The sequence below is a fragment of the Chaetura pelagica genome, unplaced genomic scaffold (genome assembly GCF_000747805.2).
Source record: "Chaetura pelagica isolate M959 unplaced genomic scaffold, ChaPel_1.0 scaffold90, whole genome shotgun sequence".
NCBI classification, from domain to species: domain Eukaryota; kingdom Metazoa; phylum Chordata; class Aves; order Apodiformes; family Apodidae; genus Chaetura; species Chaetura pelagica.
The window spans coordinates 1,196,414-1,216,632 of NW_009953496.1; the positions used below are offsets into that span (position 1 = coordinate 1,196,414).

Genomic DNA, 20,219 nt, shown 5'->3' on the forward strand with positions numbered 1-20,219 from the left:
TCTTTCCCTTGCATTCAGTCTTTCTCCTATGTCCTCACCTCTAAAAAGAATCTTGCAGGGTTTTGCCGTATTTTTTTTTCCAGCTTGGTCTGATCCTTCTCTAAGAAAATATTTTACAATCACTGGAAGAAAAAGATAAAAAAAAAAAAAGAGACTGTTCCACTTTTCAGTATAAAGTGAAACAACACACCTAAATTTTGGTTTTCCACTAAGAGTTCTAATACCTATATTTTAAATATGCTTTCAGCTTAGCTGGAAGCTGAATTTGAAGCTATGTATGTCACCCTTACCTAAATGCTGCTGATATTACTGTAATGATTCAAACATTTGTTGCAATTTTGCCTGTGAACTTTTTTAAAACTGCCCTTGCAGTCTCTGCTGTCATTTTCCCATCTTCACTAATTTTTATAGTAATACAGAAGAATTCTTAACTCTTCATACTCTGAAGTAGAGACTACACTTCATAAAATACCCAAGTATACAGGTAAGGCAGGAAGTCTTGTCTGGCACTTCTCATTATAGTCTCCTGAGACTCTCTGGCATAAATTGCGTCTAACTATTTAAGTTAAATATTTGGAATATCCTTGTAAGAAGAAGACCAGAGCTGTGATAGACACTGACTATCATGACATCAGGTGATCTCTAGCATGACATTTAGAAAGGAGACGATCTATGATTGGTAGGTGTGTCAGTGCATCTTGAGATCTCCTGGTTTAATCTTAAGGCACAGAACTCTCTAGGTTTCTGCTGGGTTCTCACACAGAAGGAAAATGTGAAAAGCAGAATTTCAATTTCAGAACAGTTTAAAGCCACTTTGAACTGTTCTAAAATATAAACAACCTGAAACAAAGAACTATTACATAAGCTGAAACTATTACAGCAAAGATTTTTTCCAATTTTCCCAATTCTAAACAAGATTTACCTTTTTCCAGGCCTCTCCTATTGATTCATGCAAGCCATAGGGAATTAGCATTTGCAGTCCTTCACAATTTCTGTATATCTGACGACATACAAAAATGAAAGCTCCTTTAACAACTGGCAATGTCTCAGATCCAGATAAAAGAGAAATGTTGTCATGAAGAAGTTTCTTTGTAAACTGAACAATGACATGAACAGCTGTAGGACTAGAAATAAAACAACACTTTTAAAATGTTGCTTTGTAGTCATCAATAAGCCTTGAAACAAATCCTCTGAGTAAACTTATTTACATTTTTCTAGGGGAAAAGAAACTGGAAAAAAACTATGACCCATTATGGAGGGGCAAACTATATCATAACTTGTAACACTTGACAGAAGAAACGTACAGCAAGGGATTTTATTTTGGCTACAGGTCTACAGGAAAAGTAGCAATACAATAATTTTAGCTTCTGCTTAATCAGTGTTAATGATATCACTAAAAGGTAAAATTTGTCCTTCTTCCTATCTTGTACTCTCCTTCTTAACTCTTTTAGGCTTGCAATGGAAAGGACAACTCTTTCTCCAAAGCACTTTTACATCTAACCTCCCTTAAAAACACATGCAACTTCTTAGATCCCTCCACCTAGAAGACATACATTCCATAACATTTTCATGACCTGAAGCTTTGATATTTTTTAAGGCTAGTCTTGATTTTACTGCCCTGTTTCAAGATTTATCACCAACTAACAATATACTACCCACAGGACCACACAGATCCTAGGTTAGGTACCACGTTAAGAATGTCAGCTTCTCATACAGGTTCTGTTTCTATTAGATATACTGAAAAGTGAATGGTAGATTAAATATGTTCTTTCAATAAAGTAGGTTGATTTTTAATACTTATTCTAAAAACAGAAAACAGAAGAGAGGTCTTTGGCTGGAGCAGCAGGACTATGAATATAATGGAACTACATTCAGAAAAATGGAAGCTCTGACATGAATAAGAAAAACAAGTAAATTATTGAAATGTCCCTTAATAAAAGTATTTATTTAAATTTTCATTTCACCCAGTTATACCCTTAAATGTCTCCTTAATACATTCTCTAAAACACCACTTTACTTGATAATCATACATTTTACTCCAAACATAAGCATTCCATGTTACAGACCAATGAAAGAAAATGAGTCTCAGAAGACTAATGTAATCCATTGAAGTATCACTAATGATATTTGTTAAAGCACTCTTACCTGTCTTTAGCAAGTTTTTCATTTTCTCCATAAAGAAGAACAGAAAGACCACCTTCTGCAGCTGCAATCCTTGCCAAAATATCAGCTATGTCTATTAAGGTGTTTTCAAGACAGTTTATATGCGCCTTTTTGGAAGAAAAAAAGTTCTCAATTCAGTGCTTTTGTGAAAGCTGTTCATTCAAGTCAGGCTTATGTATGCAGAACCTGAAGGCTACCTTTCTGATGACTGCTCATGGCTTAAACAAAATAGGTAAACAGCCTGTGTTCAAATGCCATCACATAGAAATCTTCATTACAAATGACCATAATGGTCACTTTTAATGATTTAATGATTATGGCTGAAGTTCAGTGACAGCATAGATACAGAGAACAGACATTTCTAAACCCCTTTTCTCTTTTCCCACCATGAATGTGGAAAGGCTTTTCCATTGCTGCATTTGCATTGGCAACAACTTGGCTAGAATTTTGGCTCTCAAGATCTTTTGTGTCCAACTCACTTCTAGGCTGCAGTAGGTCAAAACAACTTTGGAATTCTGAGGAAATTACTCCCCGTTGCAGCAAAGCAAAAGTCATCTGCCAATTCCTTATTCACTTTAGAGCACCATGTATGTCCAACTAGGCTGTAATCAAGTATACTTTAACATTCAGCAGTGGGACTTAGACTGTTGGGTCTGGTACAATCACTGATGAATGTACTACCTGAATTAATGCTGAATTGGTCACTGCTCATTACTAAGTGAAGACAAATATTCCAATAGTAAACAAGCAGAACATGGGTACTTCAAGAAGAATCTGTCAGGGAGCAGCCAAGAGGAGGATTACTGTTCCTGGTAATGCTTGTTAAGTATCTAGTATGTCAGAATGGGGAATAAAGCAGCACTCTCCTGAAGTTGAAGTCCACTGCTTAAATCTTTTTCACTCTTCCTTAATTCACCTAGGACAGCTGGACTCACAAGAGAAATTATTTTTTTTAAATGCTATGCAATCCAACTCCAACTTCTTCTCTCACAGGTAGCTCTGTATTTTATATAATGTACAAAAGAAGAATAAATAGTCTTCCTACTTTAAAATTTAAGGAATTTACTATTAATGCTGGTGGTCAAGGTAACCCAAGAGAAAATAACATTTCTACTTCAGTTTTTTAGTTTAAATTTTCAGTGATACAGAGTCTTGATCTTTTTTCTTAGGTTACTGGGAATCATTGTTCAGGATTCTAAGAAATGAACATACTGTGCTGTCACAGCTTTTTCAAGAGTGTTATTATGATGATTCCCTTGTGCAAAACACCTACTTTTTTATTTAAAATGTGAATGCAATGTTCTGCATCAGCTATGCTTCAGCAGCAACTCAGAGGCTAGAGAGCCCAAAAAGGTCAATACTGCTGCCCACAAACTGATTCTTCTGAGAACTCCTGCTTATAGCCACAGTTTCTCCTCCCTTCTCTCCTGCAGATTCACAATACTACTCAGCTTAAAAGGCAATAAGGCTTTCACTTACCTAAGTAAAGGCAGAGCTCAAATGTAAAATAACAGAGCTGTGTTTGCTCATTAGGCCCACTATAAAACCAAAGAGCCCCAAACACAGCTCCAGTGCTACCCAGCCCTAGCAGAAGAAAGATACGTGACAGGCATGGTCCAGTATTGCAGTCCAACATTAGAATTTCTGGGTATTTAAGAAGTGCCAGTGGTTTGGTTGGGAAGAAAAAACAGTTCAAATTCTTGTAAAAGAGAAAAAGGGTCACTCTGACATGGTCTACCTTTTCTAGCTATAGTTTGCCAGAAGCAATACAAAATCTGCACCTCCATTAGAACAAATATGACCTATACCAGATTCATAACACATAAGCAATCTACTACAGCTACTGTGCATTAAATATTCCAGATCATGTCTTCTTTCCTTAAACAGACCAGTTATTAAGTCACAGGAAGGTTTACAATGTGTTAGGAGTTCAGCAAGCTATGAGAGACAGCTGAGCATGCCAGGAAACAAACGAACCAACCAACCAACAAGAAAGAAGAATTGTTAAACATTGAGTCTGTTGGGTTTTTTACTAATAATGTATATAATACAGAAGAGAGACAGCTGTATATGTTTAGAATACCATGTGACCATAGAGATTGCCTGGGGGATTACAGAGGCCTCCATCACAGCAAACCAATGAAATCAAAGCCTACTGTTTTTAAAGTTGACTATCAGTGTTCAAAGCGCATGCAGACTCAGTCATTCTTTGTATATGAAAAAAAATTGCACTAAATTTTTGCAATGCAGAGTAGCAACAAGACCATTTCAGTGTTCATCTTCCAAAAGCATCCAAAAGCCTTATGAATGTAGAAGTAACGCTACTGTACCCAGAAGAGATGAATTTTTGACGTGATCAAATTTCTGCAGGACTATGGTTGTTAGCTTTAGAGAAATAGACATTTTAAAATATCTACTTGGAAACTGTTTACACTTTTGAAATAGCATTGGAATATTTTTGTATAGGTAAAAATATTATAAGGAATGAAGTCTTTTCTGAAAATCAACAAACTGCATGGAGAAAATAATCAGGAGCATACTGAAAAAAATCAATTTTAAGGACCTAGATGAGGTATTCAAGTTAGGAATCCAGATTGTATTTCCACGCCCAAGTCTCAGGAAGTAAATTCAACCCAAAACCAAACTCTTCCTTTTTACCAAAATCAGAAAATAGTAATTTTTAATTATGAAATACATATTTTACCTATACTGACTACTGAGATTACTTAACTTCAAGTTGCCAGCTGAATTTAGAAAGGGATAAAAGTAGGTTGCCTTTAAAATAGCATGTAGAGCAAATAAGCATCCAAAAGACACACAAAAACATTCAAAGAAAAAATAAAAGTTAAACAATGTGATATTTCCAAAGGAATGGTCTCATTACACCACAATTTTTGCTACTATTCACAAGAATTCAAGAAATCTAAGTTTGTAAGACCAATCACCATGACAGCCTACATTATTTAAGGCATACTGTAATGGCTAAAGTAGAAAATACTACAGAAGTTACCATGTGACAAAATAAATCTTTTACATAGAAAATACAGAACAATAATAAAATTGTATGCATTTAAAAGTTATTTGGAAGATTACTACAAACCTCTGTGCCACTCAGTAAGCTTTGAACAGGATGAAGGAGAGCATCTATCACTGCATCTTTATATAAACATTCAGCAGCACGTTCTGTTTGATCACAAAAAACTTGCAGAATCTCCATAACAAGACTTGTTGGAGAATAACTGTCTGCTGAATACAAGAAATATTTGTTTGTAAGTTAATTTACAGAAACACATCTATGTAGCTGCTCATGTAGATGCTTCTGAATTATAATTTTGATAAGTACCAATTTAACACAGATAGAATAAAAGGGAGGAAGGGAAGAGAAAAAATCTGCACAAACGGAAGACCCAAATTAAAAAACTGCAAAAGAAGTCACCACATGCTTTATTATAATTATATATATTAGCATATATTAAAAATAAATATTTACCTGTATGTGCTGCCAAAGCTGTCTTTGGGTAACTTGGAGAGTAATAAATAAGCTGGGTAAATAATACCAACAAATCAGTTACGGATACACTATCTATTAAAAACAAAAAAAAAAGAGGAAAGTCCTCAGCAAATAAAACTGCACTGTTGATTTAAAAAAATAAATAAATAATTGTCAACATATGTAAACAAGGCTTTGCTTTACTGAGGAAAAGAACATATGCATAACTGATAAAGCAAAGGACATGCATGGACCTGGGGACTATACCAAAGTATTTAACGATCAACTTATAAGGCTTGATCTCGCTCCTAATTCAGCCAATTGTAATTCTACTATGTCTTTCACTGAAACAAACGGCAGCCAAAGTTTGAGAATGCTGAATACAAATGGCTGTAGGAAAATGCATTGCCTTGCTATTGGATTAAGTGAAACAACTGGATATGAGACAAGCTGTCAGACAACAAACATGTAGCCAAATGCAGTCTGGGAAGTATTCCTGCAAGTTTCATGTAATTATGTTAATATACCAGACAACTGGTGTGGAAAGGGTTGCTATTTATGAAGCTGAGAAAGACACTATTATGAACACAGATGGTGAGTATTATTTTTGTAGGGGACAGAAAAAAGCAACCATCACCAATAGATAATGCTTGAATTATGCTATACAGATAATCCTTCAATGACAAAAGCACTTGATTTGTGTTTCTTCCTCACAACAGTCCTACATTGGATTTATTAAGTCCCCATTTTCAAACTAAAGGGACAAAATACCTTTAAAAGACAAGTTTCAGAATTAGTATCCAGTCATGTTTTGAATTCTACACTGAATGAATAGAGATACTAATGTAATGGAACACTACAATTGTTCTCATTCACTTGAATTTGCCAACCCTGCACAATGTTATCACTATATGCATATTCCTCTGGATGTTCAAGGGCTGTTTCCATGTGTGTCTTCTGTCCTTATTAACACCCCTGTTTCACAGGTACCAACTTACTCTACCATTGCTTTACCATAATTGTATTAATAGGTTAAGCTCAGAGCAATTATTTTCAATTTTAAATTAGCTTGAAATACTGATTTTGTTTCACACTTGAAAAACTGTTTTGGTTCCTGGACATGTGTCTCTTCCAACCAATTCCATCACTGGGTTTGACAAAAAGATGTTAAACAAACCTAGAAAGACTGATTCACTTAAACAATCCTCCTTCAACATCAAATTAATATATTCATCAGAAGAGTAAAAACAATCCGTTGAGTCACATCCATCAAAGAGTAAGAAACTGTGTGGATGCCCAAAACTACCTATATCAAATTTTAAGAAATGTTTCTAGGCACAGAATTGTTGAAGAAAGTGTTGTCCTATGGTGTCCACAATATTGCACTGGAAATGTGTATCAAGTATGAGTAAGGTGTTGCTCAACAGGTTCCATTTTCCTCAGCTCTCCTCTTACCTTTTTTATTTTTCAGCTGTACCGGGAAGAGATTTCGGCCTTGCTTATAGATCAACAATCTTCCTAAAAGGCACAGTGAATGAACAAAATAGATGTACTGCAATTCCGGTCCAGTGTAAGAAAAGTTTTGCTTATCACCTTTAACAAGAAAACAAAACAATTAGAATTTGACTCTTTTAGTTTACTCTGAAGTACCTAGCGACTACCTGTCACATTAATACACCATTTTGTATAAAAGGCAGACAGCTTAAGCAACCAACCATCACTATTAGTTTTGTCTGAAAAGACAGATATGCATGATTTTGAGAAGAAAAAGAACAGATAGAATGTCTTTCTCTTGAGACAGTATTCTCAAAGACCTAGAGAACGTGGATGTATGTGCACATAATGCAAAACATACAAAGATACTCACTACAATAATGCTGGGAAAAGTCATTGGCTCTGGAATTTCTCTTAACTCCTGCCTTGCAAAATTCCAAATAATCAAAACATTGCTGAACAGCTGCATTAATCTGGGGAAAAAAAACAACAACCAAAATTATAAAATAGTATTTTACAATCAAGTCACTCCCTATTGTATCCAAGCACTGTACTTTAACACAAAAACCTAAGTATCCACTATGCTGCAATTACTTCATGTTTCAGTGCCTTGTATGGGTTAGGAAGAAAATTTTCACAGGGCTATTAAAACACATTGCCATTATTATTACATTATCACACTACCAGAAGCATTTCGACAATCTATGAGAAGAGTACGGAGAACATGCAAGCGTTTTGAGAAGTTAATGGCAATCTGCGATTGCCATACTGTCCTTACTATAGAAGATTTTCATTTTCCACACATGAAAAACTTGAACGCACTTAATAAACTGTAAGTTTGGTTGTTGGGTGCTGTCAGTGCTATTACTGTTCTTTCCAGAAATGCTGTATCATCATAACAGCATTACCAACTAATCAATGTATATTAAAGTTAAAAAAATGTCAGCATGGATTTAGAAATTAATAATAACATTAACAAAGCAATACATTTAGATTTATTACAGTTTGGAGCTGCTAAGATTTATTCATAGCTGTAAGTAAAATATATATATAAAATAAGAAAAATACTTAATTGCATGTTTACTATATGCTTATAAAGTAGATTAGACTACCCTGCCAATAAGCTTCCTGTTCTAAATCTTTTGTCACATGAAACATGCTTTAATCTATGCATACAGATAAACAAGGCCAAAGTCTTTTACAGTTGTCTGTATCATCTTAACTTCTTAACATAAGTCTCCCATCTTAACTTTTTATCAGTTACATGTATTTTACATTATATTTCATTCATATTACAAGATTTTACAAAACTTAGCCAAAGTTGTCTCTATGAATGGATCCCACATCTGTATTGGTCTTACTAAAAACAATAAAACTCATCCCAGTGATCTCCCCAGAGCATGTGACAGGATTAACACCTTGATTAATTAAGATGTTGTTCCAGTACAATTTATTTTGCTGATATTTTGAATCCTTAAAACTTAACACAATGTTGGTTTTTTAATCTCTTCTCATAAAAAAATCCAAATTCAGCCCAGAAGTTTCATATTCTTTCATGCACCATTTTCTATTTTTATACATTGTCAGAAATAATTCTAAATACAAATGCAACATAAAGAATATATAAATAATCCTAATTAAACATCTGCTATAAAATGTTCAAATTTCCCCTTACTCAGAGCTGGCTACATACCTGTCTTTGCTTAAATTAATCACTGTTATATGCAAAGAGAAACGAAAAAAAAAATAAAAAATCAAAAAGGTTCATCAAGCTAACAACATGGAACAGCTCTGACAAAAGGAGGAAAAAAACCCACAACATGCAAAGCAAGAGTAAGTTCAAAGTAAACTTTCCTTGAGTAATACTTACCAAAGTTTTGTATTTCTTTTCCAAAAGCCTAAGGACCACTGCTCTGCTGTAATACGCATGCTAAAACGACAAAGACCTAATGTCAAGTTTAAGAAAATAAGTTCTATTCTTCAAATAAGAAAGAGAAGTTATCTCCAATTTTGTTCTATTAGAGATTCTGTGCACAGGATCAATACATATTCAGTGTATTGAATTCCAGCTTGTGTAAACCAGCATTATCCTCAACTGAGCTTTTTATTTGCAATACATTTAAGAAGACAAAAAATATTATGTAATTACAACAATGTGAAGCAGAACATGCAGCAAACAGAAAAATAGTTACTACACTGGAATGCTAGACTACATGTTTTGACATTTTCATGTGAATCGTAAATTATATGTTTACACATGGTAGGCTGCAAAAAAACTCTAATGTCTACTAGAGGTTAGCAATTTCTGCGCAGCATATCATATATAACTGTACTTCCATGCTCATCACTCTTCCAGAAAATTAGCTGCATGTTTTGACAACTATCAGTCATTCATGACAAAGGGACTGCAGTCCCAAAGGGCAGTAAGTTCTCAGAAATTTTACGAAAACTAATAACTAAATAGAAATGGAATAGTGTTAAAGGGCAAAGGATATAAATGCCTAAAAAAACCTCAGATTTCCTTAATTACAGTGCTCATTACAGGCTGTTTTCAAGTCACAATAGGTATGTGATAATAACAGTCATAAATCAAACTTTTCAAAATACCTGTCAGACATGAAAAAGCTAAGGGTTGTTGGATTGGGTATTTTTGCTTACCATCCACTTTTTAAACCATGTTGCTTTAATATCTAGCAGAGCCAAGAAATAGACTGGATTCAAAAAATCTGAAGTGGTAGGATGATTAGGCTCATGTTTTACTGACATTAGTGACAAGGTACTCTCTACTACTTCTTCCATGTACCTTAAAATACAAACAGGAAAAAAAAATGAACAGAAAACAAAAATCACTTAAATCTTTCCACCAGTAATACTTAGGAAAAAATTTCTGGTAAAACCTCACTGTTCAGATAAATCATAAATATCAAATGTTTAACTTGATCTGGTAAGGATATTAATTCCTTCCATTAGTATCAATAAAATTAGTAACAATATACATTGCGTATTCTTCTACATTATTACATATTTTTACACTTGTTACTTTGTAAAACATCCACATTTTTTCCTTAAAAACTACTTAGAACCCTTCAAAAGCTTAGCAAGCACTTTAATAGGACCCATGACTACTCCTATGCAACTTCCATATTTGTCTTTCCCTCCCTTTATTTATATTTCTCCCTTATCACTAGCCAATCATCTGTGTATCCTGTAATCAAATTTTTGCTAAAATTATATGCATCCAATAATATATCAAAAATCATTTTTAAAAAGTGACAAGTTTGTGAAGGTTACATACTTTTCTGGATGACGGATCCAGGAAGAGGGAGCTTCCTTTTGATACTCGTTTAAAAGGCGGACCTGAAAACATAATTATTACAGTTAAAAGTAAATAATGCATGATGTTTCAGTAATGACAAAAAAGGCATGGAAAGTTTATTTATACCTTTTTAAGTAAACGATTTATGTCTGTGTTAGATACATCCAGACCAGCTGAAATACAAAGACAGTATTCTCCAGAAAGAAAGTAGAGCTCCAGGTGTCTCGCTAAAAAAAATAAAAAGGGAAAAAACCACCTTACCTTCATTATAATAGTGGCAAAACAAACTATTATACAGCTTAATTTTATTCTGCAGAATATTTATATATTTTTAGCAAGTACATGACTTATGAAGTCTTAAATGCAAGTAAATGTACATACCTAAACTTGTATAGACTTCTCTTGTCATATTAAATGGAGAAGAAGAAAAGGCTTTTGCATAGAACCTAAGAATTTTCTCCTACGGGAGAAAAAGCAACAAATGTATTACATAGTTGTCTGTGTATTAATAGAGTAAATAATCAATATGTAGTGGCATTACTCTTAATATTACATATTGTTCAGATATCCACAGAAGTGAAGCAGATGTTTTAAAAAATATGCAGTTTGGGACCACAAAAACCTTCAAAGGAAATTTTATTCAAATACTTTAACTAACAGGACAAAGAGAAACTGTGAAACAAAGAAGCAGATCAGGGAATATTACTATACTTTACCGCAAACATTAATGTATATATTTATTTGAAAATAATGTTTGTTTGTTTTTTTTAATTAAGGGATTAATTGGCATAATAAATACTGAAAAAGCAGTTTAAGCAACTGCCTCTTTTTTCCCCCCTCAACAGTGCCTGTGGAATATTACAATGTAACATTTTCTCATAATTGTGGAACTTATTACTGACTTAAATAGGCAACACCAACATGACATTTTATAGAAGTTTTGTCTTCTTTTTTTTATGTCTGTTTGCTAAGACATTTAAACCTATTTATTCCCTTCAAAAGATATTTAAACCTATTTATTCCCTTCAAAAGATATGTAAATGAGTATTCAAGTCTCTAAAAATCCTACTGAAATCCTGTAGTAAGACTTCAAATCAAGATCTACCAGAATCATGTAATTCTTTTACTTCAAAAAAAAGTTTATCTGATACATCCACAAGTAATAAAGTATCTTAGGACTCTGCTGGACTACTCTTAATACATGTGTAACTTCTTACCCCTCTCTAGTACTCTTTGCTAAGACTACACATCTGATAGCTAAACACATTAGCTTACATGAGTTAATTAATTACTAAACACTAGCTTACACTAAATGCTGCATCAGGATCTGACAGAGACATCGTCAGATGTTTACGCAGTTGTGGCCAACTCTCAGAGCTCAGTATATCAGAGGGAGGGGCACAGCACAGTGTCTGCAATGCTTCTTGGCGAACCTGATTTAAACCTATTTATTCCCTTCAAAAGATATGTAAATGAGTATTCAAGTCTCTAAAAATCCTACTGAAATCCTGTAGTAAGACTTCAAATCAAGATCTACCAGAATCATGTAATTCTTTTACTTCAAAAAAAAGTTTATCTGATACATCCACAAGTAATAAAGTATCTTAGGACTCTGCTGGACTACTCTTAATACATGTGTAACTTCTTACCCCTCTCTAGTACTCTTTGCTAAGACTACACATCTGATAGCTAAACACATTAGCTTACATGAGTTAATTAATTACTAAACACTAGCTTACACTAAATGCTGCATCAGGATCTGACAGAGACATCGTCAGATGTTTACGCAGTTGTGGCCAACTCTCAGAGCTCAGTATATCAGAGGGAGGGGCACAGCACAGTGTCTGCAATGCTTCTTGGCGAACCTGAAGAGGATAAAAAGAAAACCACCACAAATCTGTTCACAGCAACCCCTCAAATACGTAATTTACAATATAATTTGGAGAAGGGAAGGAACAGGATTGGGCTGTAGAACACACAAGGAATTAAAAAATACTTATGTTTTCATGGTGATTTAGACAAAACACATCACTGAGAAAACAAGCAAACAAAAGCATTTGAAGCAGCAACAAAGCCATTTTATACAAGTTTTCAATACTGGATGCAAGGATTATGCTCATTTTCTGCTGGGATTAATTTTTTTTTTTTTTTTAACAGGGAGTATCAGAAACTATCCACAAATGCTACCTGTGCCTAGCAGCTCTCTAAAAAATCAGCAAGGGAAACTGGAACTAGTTACAAACACTATGTCCTACTGCTGAATTTCTGTCAGCATTATAAGCTATGTAATTTCAAATAACTTTTTTGTTCTGTTTTTAGACAACTGTAATCCCTAGCAATTTATGTCATTTTACTGAAATAAACTGTAGGAAATTTTAACAGCTTCAGATTTTTTACCTGTTTTTCTAAGAAAACTTTACCACAATGTATATTCCAGTTCTCATCTACTATGCCTTTTTCAACTGCCAAACAATCTCAAACAAACCTTTCTGAGACAGCACTCTCAAAATTATATTTCTCCAAGCTTCAAAAATATCAGCAGCTGGTGCTGACTGGTGGTTAGAGACCCAAATTAGTACTGCCAGTGGCAGGAAGGCAAACTTAACTTGCGCTTTATATACTCCATCTGGCAGCAGCTTGTTGGCAAATCAGCAGCCACCTCTCTCTTCTGACAGGGATAGCACAAAGGATAACATAGAAGTTACCAAGAAGGGCAAGGGGCACGTGTACAGGAAAGTAATTATTTTTCACAGAACCACTTTTTTCAAACTAAAAATGCCCATCTCTAGCACAGATACTCCTAACAAAACAAACAAACAAAAAACCCCCCACAAAATTATACTTGCTGTAACACTAGCTTTTGAAAGAGATGGTTATGAACAGTGAAATACTGCACTACAGAGCAGCTGCTGCACTGAAGCTAAGATATATGAAAGAAAAAGACAAAGTTCCACATAGGTACACATAAACTCTTACATACAGTATTTTTTTTCCAATAAGCCATATACATTAATTTTTATTAATATTTTGTTTCTTCTTGGAAACTTACTTCCTTAGGCTGAATAGGGTCAAGCCTTTCTACAAGCAGCTGCAATTGTTCTTGACTCATAAATGTATAACTCTGTAATACATATTATAATATGATCATTAGAATATTTTATTAAACTAAACAGCAGAAGATTACAATCATTAGTCTTTCTGATATCTAATTTACTTTTAATAATTAGGACTTCAACATTTATACTAATTTAACATTAAAGTCAACATTCTAAATGTTTTTCTACCATTTGCCTGAAGTTAAATTGATGGCAACAGGTTCTTGTTACTTATTTGGCTTTACTTTACTTAAAAGTTTCCCATATCTTCAGAAAACTGCTTATAATAATTCATTCCATAAATAATACAGCATAGTGCAGTAGTCTGCAAATGAACTGCATATTACTTGGCTCCTAAAGTAAAATCACAGTAAGTCATATGATGTATTGCTTTTACCTTTATTTTCTCTTTTTTTCTATGCAGTATTGCCATGGGTACTTTAGAGCATATGGACATCATATTAATCTCATCTAGCATACACTGTCTAGACAGCAACTATAAGCTTCATACTTCAGAGTGAAAGAAAAGTTAATTTGTTTTAGAATGTATCGAAGATAGGAAGGGTTAATCTAGGGCTGCTTCCCAGTCACCACTGGCAGAAACCTAACAATTTTGCAGTAATATTCTTGTTTTGTAACAGGGAGACAAAACACACTGTACTTGGTTGAATGAGGAGTCACTGTCAGAACAGTTGTCTGTATAATAGCCACTCTGACGTTCTTTCTTTGTTTTATTATCCAGCTCATTACTACGTATCCGATCTTCTTCAAACTTGTTAATCAAAGATTCTACCACAACCATCATGACATTCTTCAAGGCATGTATCATATCCCCATACCTTCAAATAAAGAGGATTTTAATATTAAAGAGCATAAATATCAGTTGGGATTTTTTTAAATCACTAAATTATAACTGAGTATGACATAATACTACTTGGACCCAAACTCACTGAATTTAGGCAAATGAAAACAGAATGCAAATCCAAGATGAGTATCAAGATGAGTATCAGATAACTTCATATTTTAAATTATAATAACATTCTTTTTGCCCTTCTAAAACCATTCAATGAAATACGACTAACATAATCCTGTTCTGGGAAGTTGTTAAGAAGGAACATTCTTAAGAAGGAACAATGTGAATCCACCAAAAGGCAGAGAAAACAGGCCAGTTCTCATCCTGGTTACTGTTTGTGTTTCTTCAAATTCAAAATGCAATTTTTCTTCTGCTATAAGCCTCAAGCAGAACCAGCACAAGAGAACACATCAGCCTGACTCAAGATTTTGAGTACAAGTCATGCACACAAAGTAATTTGCCTTAAACAAAACCAGGGTTTTTGTAAGCTACATAAATTGAAGAATAATAATATCCACAAGGAAGAAATTAAAAAGAAAAGCTCTTCAGAAAAGTATCCTATTGTAAAATGTTGATACTATATTCCAAATTATTTTTTACCTAAGGCAACTATTACTTATTTTACAGTCACCAAAGATATAAATTACCTTATTGTGCTTTAATATCCTCCTACCTCTCAAATTAGAAATATAAGATACAGACATATGTAGTTCAATGGAGCTTCTTCTACCAACTTTAACATGAACCTGATTCTCAAAACAAAAAAAGACACAAACAGCATAATTTGAAAAAAAAACAGTCACCCTAACATCTATTTTCTAGGTGGAAATAAATGTCAAGTGTGGTTGATTAAATTCCTTAATACATATTTCTCCATAAATACCTTTAGGCATACTACCTATCACAAAAAATTAGTAATTGCAAGGAACAATACTGGAACCCTGAATAATCCTGAAACGATATCAGAATCATCATAGCGAGACCAAATAATGCTTGATCAGAGTTCAGAATGTTTGTGGACAAGTGAGAAGAAAAAGACCCTATAAAAGTGTTGTTCACAAAATGTAATTTTCTGTACTTCTAGGTAAGAAAGCTTCTGAAAAGAGAGAAAATCTTACAGACCAGAAACATACAGTATTTTTAATCCCTTTCTTACTGAGGATACACAGTAAATAACAAGCACCACAGTAAAATGCTAGTTCCACTAAAAATACAGATGGAGATGAAATTCAGATTGTGCAATAAAAACGCATCTGAAGTCATGCATAAAATTGTTTTAGTGGCTAGAACATATATATATAAGTGAGATAAAGAATGACAAATTGCAATGTAGGAAGGACTATCAGAACAGTTTACCACTGATTTTTTAAAGCAAAACATCACTTTTGTTACCCACTGGTTCAGAATTTATTTTTTCAGAAAAAGTTCTGGAAAGGAGAAAGGAAGACAGAGAAGGAGAAAAAAATAAACTGTGGAATACATGTATTTACTCACTCTTTTGATTCACGGGTCTTCTTAGTAACATGTTGGACAAGTGTATCATAGCCAGATACTTCACCTTGACTTTGAGCAGAAGTACACTTTTCTGTTTCTTCTTCAATCACAGATCCCACTATATTATTAATATATTGTCTAAGGTATTTCACAAACTCATAGCTGCAGCAAAAACACAAAATTACAATGTAACATATTTCCTTGAGCTCAAAATTAAATATCTTCAACGTTTTATTAACATTAGCTATCTTCTCTCCCAGCAGAACTTTTACTTTAAGGTAAAGGCTTACAACTTGCAGAGAAATAAACCTCAATAGTGTAAAAAACAAAACAAAACAAAACCCCACACAATAAAGTTTGGTTTTCTTTGATATGGTAGCTATTAGCATATTCCAGGAAGAAACAATAACAAATAGTTTCTATTTTCTCTTTATGCTTCTTCTATATGTAAAAATCTGCACATACAAGCAGTTAACAGTTTAGACAAAAATCTTAAATGAAAATTTTTCCAAAGGAACCTTACTTGGAGCATCCCGAATGTAGCACTGTGTTATGGTATATTCATCTGGTATTACTATTTATGCAGTGCACATACAAAAATGAGAAGAAACACCAAAAGCACAGTTTACAAATTCTACCAATGAGTATGTCCCAGGCTTGTCAAAGTCTATTTCATGACAGGATGCAGAAGATCTCACTCAGTCAAATGGACAAACTAGCTGTGATTACATGCCCATGTTACATTAAAGGAATTGGCACTTTGTATTTTTTTTTATTAGATAATACAAATGTTTTAAACAAAGGAATAATCAGAGGGGGATTTCAAATAAAAGACCCTCCTTTAGTCCTCAGACTCTGTATTAACTGTAGAAATTGTTAAAACGTAGTGTGCAGGATATATTAACATTTTTTGTGTTAGTCTGATTTGTATAAGGGACAAGGCAAACGGAAACACACAAAAAAGCAATCATGCATACACAGTACATGCACGATTATATTTTCATTAAACCAAATGCAGATGCATGACTACTTTGTGTTAATTTGGATAAAGAGTGAGAAAAATTAAAACTGAAAAGTTAGTTCACCATGTAGGTACAGTCCAAAGCTATAAAATAAAAATGTAAATAAAAGCAGCTGTTACAACAGGCAGCAGCTTTTACTTGGATTTGAAAAATAAATGCCTACTTTCAAGATATTAAAACCAAAACAAAACGACAGAAAACTCTGTCTTGTATCACTATACTTACTTCTTCATTGGATTGTCTACCTCAGGTTCTATCAGCTGTAACAGACTTTTTTTTTTCCCCACTTATTTACATTCCTACATCATTCTTCTCAATGAAAGTAACAGAAATACATCTCAAGAAAGATGCAAGCATGTTTGTCTGCATTTTCATTTGTCTTCAAAGCCAGCTTTTTACTTCTGCAATAATGAAACTGCACACAACGCTCCACTGAATGAAAGCTTTCATAAAAATTCCTTTCAGTTGTTTTATGACAGTAACATTTCCAGGGTATTGTTTCACACTGAAATTTGGCAATCACATCGTTACTCAGGCCACTAAGTTTATGCCTTCTTGATGTCTCAGCCTTGATCTTCTGCATCATTTTTCCAGCTTAAAAATATTTTGTAACAAATATGTGTTTCAGAAACAATAGAACTACTTCTCCACATGCAGAATCAAGTTAGACTGATCTGGTTCATAGAATCATAGGGGTTGGAAGGGACCTCAAAAGATCATCTAGTCTAGCCCCCCTGCCAGAGCAGGGTCACCCAGAACACATCACACAGGAACGTGTCCAGGGGGGTTTGAATGTGGACTCCATAACCTCTCTGAGCAGCCCATCCCAGTGCTCCATCACCCTCACAGTAAAGAAGTTTTTCCTCGTATTGAGGTGGAACTTCCTGCATTGTAGCTTGGTGCAGTTTCCCCTTGTCCCTTGGTCTTTCAACCAGGAAAAAAAAAAAAAAATCCAAAAAACCTCTACAACTCCAATTTAATGAAAAAATAAAAGAAAAACCATGCTACTTATGTTGTTAAAAATCCTGACTTCTACTACTGCACACAGATTTTGATATTAATTCAATTTGCCTGTTCATTTGCTTTCTCAGGACCCTGTGTTTCTGCCTTATCTACATTGTAGTGTGAACAAAGGTCTCCAAATCTGCTAAGATTATTGAGACAAAATAACCATAAAGCACAAACAGTGCTGCTAAAATGCTGAGCTGAACTAGCGTATTGTACAATACAAAAGCATACACTACTAATAAAGGAGCTTCCAGTCTGGATGGACAGGTTAAGGCTCAAGGAGAAAGTTTCTTAATGGCATCACTAATAATTTACCATACGACCTCTATCCTTCAATGAAAACCAATCTATACAGCCATGGGTACTGAACAAGACTAGAATACCTCTAGAAATATTCCAGTGCTAGAGAGCAATATTCACATTCTGTATTTAAAGCAACAGTTGATTTTCCATTAAACGCAAGTTCAAACTTTACTCATTAAAATAAAGGATCACAAATTTTTTGAGATGCCAGAGTGATGGGTGGCACGATTTCACTGTCCTAATGGGGAAAGCTATGTACACACAGTTTCCTCCAGTTGTAGACTTTACTCCCTCATCCTGGGTATCCTCTTAATCAGTCCTCAGCAGAAATACTGACAAATATTTTTTTTAGTTGTTTGGGGTTATTTTAACTGTAACATAAAAACGTTTTCCTTTCAAAATTAGATCTAATTTTTAACTTTGATATCTCTGTAGCTAACTTTTTTTTACTCTCATGCTTGTCATCTCCTAACCTGGTGCTCAAAATTCACAAGGCTACCAACAGTGTTATCTGATACAAATCAAAATTGATTTAAAACATATTTTAAAGCATTAAACATCTTCATAAGACACAAAAGCATCAAAGTTTTAAAGTTACAGTGAAATTTTAGATAACTCAAGCTCTATTTTAATTATTTTTTCCTAACTTCTGCCACTGACAAAGCAATGCTAAACACTAGGCATATTTAAGAGCATGGAGATAGTGCCACTTATGAAAAAAAAAAATAAACAATGGCAGGGAACCAGCTTTCTCAAAAAGTCAGGACACAGAACTCTGACCTTTATTTAAAAGTATTCAAGATAATTTCAGCTTGATATTCTTTTGACTTGTCATAAATCCATGCTAAAAATCTTCCATGTAGTAAAAACCCCTAACAGCTCAGAATATCATGAAAAGGGAAGCATAGACTCCAGAAATGTAGGTTAGATGCAAGTGAGGTCACACTGTCAAGTCTGATTCTAAAAAAACTGCGATGAGGATACATTTCTGCTTTATTTAAAACATAAATTAAAAGAACCACTACCTGCTAAGATATATAAGGGTTCAATAATACAAGCCAGACAAAACAATCAATATGTAAGCCTGCTATGCTTCTGAAAATCTACCTTATTTTGAAAAACAAAATTATATTGTCTAGCAGGTATCAAAACCACTGACAGCCTTCAGTGAGGATTTCTTCTAGCTTCTGTTTCCCTGTGTACTTAGTACATTACATGTACACAGGCATCAGAGTTGGATAAGTTAGGTAGCTTTTTAAGTTCCTCTCTCACAAACAGCTCACAATTTCTCATTACAGTAAAAATAAAGTATTATCAAGAGTGGAGGAAAAAAAAATAAACAGAAAAATCGCAAAATTAATTTTATTCTCTATATTAGCATCTTTTGAAAGCTGATTAGTGACAGGAAAAAAATAAATATATATATATAAAAATCCATACACATTCACACAGCAATTTAAATCATAAACATTTCCCAAGAATAATATAGTTCAACATGTTTCACCTCCTTCAAAATATTAGAAATAGAAAAAAAAAAAAAATTACTTGTGAAAATTCTCATCTGTTTCCTCCAAATGCAAGAGAATCTCTTCTGCACATTCTACTGATGGGGCCCCAGTGATTTTCTCCTTCACACTCTGCAGAAATTGCCTAAGCATAGACTGTAACAGAGCTTCATCTTCGCTTGTAAAGTGAGACATCTGTGTAACGCAAACATAAAGAGTAACATGCTTTCTTAGTGTTGTTTTTTTTTTCCTCCCCTGAAGATGGTAAGAAAAGAATAAGCCCCTTAAATTGCCACTTTTTTCCTGTTAATCAACAACATGATGTTATGCTATCAAAATACATGACCACAGACAGAAAACAATTCATAAGGCTTATCTTCAGATAAATTAGAATAAAATATTTTTTTATAAACCTCCTATTAGTTCAGTATTCTTAAACAGGATGTTGTATTAAGAAAATCCTGACTATTCCTGTT

The 20,219-nt window shown here is 33.9% G+C and overlaps 1 protein-coding gene across 1 annotated transcript in view; it reads right to left on the minus strand.

The window, feature by feature from the left end:
• TBC1D32 (TBC1 domain family, member 32) overlaps positions 1-19,938 on the minus strand; it is an 84,657-nt gene extending 64,719 nt beyond the window's left edge. Inside the window, exons 1-16 of the mRNA XM_009999205.1 lie at positions 19,784-19,938; positions 15,906-16,067; positions 14,220-14,397; positions 13,513-13,584; positions 12,203-12,328; positions 10,845-10,923; positions 10,590-10,690; positions 10,443-10,504; positions 9,806-9,950; positions 9,018-9,077; positions 7,521-7,620; positions 7,109-7,246; positions 5,654-5,746; positions 5,264-5,406; positions 2,146-2,270; positions 923-1,124 (exon numbers count right to left, since the gene is read on the minus strand). Of these exons, the coding sequence (XP_009997507.1) occupies positions 923-1,124; positions 2,146-2,270; positions 5,264-5,406; positions 5,654-5,746; positions 7,109-7,246; positions 7,521-7,620; positions 9,018-9,077; positions 9,806-9,950; positions 10,443-10,504; positions 10,590-10,690; positions 10,845-10,923; positions 12,203-12,328; positions 13,513-13,584; positions 14,220-14,397; positions 15,906-16,067; positions 19,784-19,938 (1,941 nt within the window). The remainder of the gene's footprint in view (positions 1-922; positions 1,125-2,145; positions 2,271-5,263; positions 5,407-5,653; positions 5,747-7,108; positions 7,247-7,520; positions 7,621-9,017; positions 9,078-9,805; positions 9,951-10,442; positions 10,505-10,589; positions 10,691-10,844; positions 10,924-12,202; positions 12,329-13,512; positions 13,585-14,219; positions 14,398-15,905; positions 16,068-19,783) is intronic.
• Between the last annotated feature and the right edge of the window lie 281 nt (positions 19,939-20,219).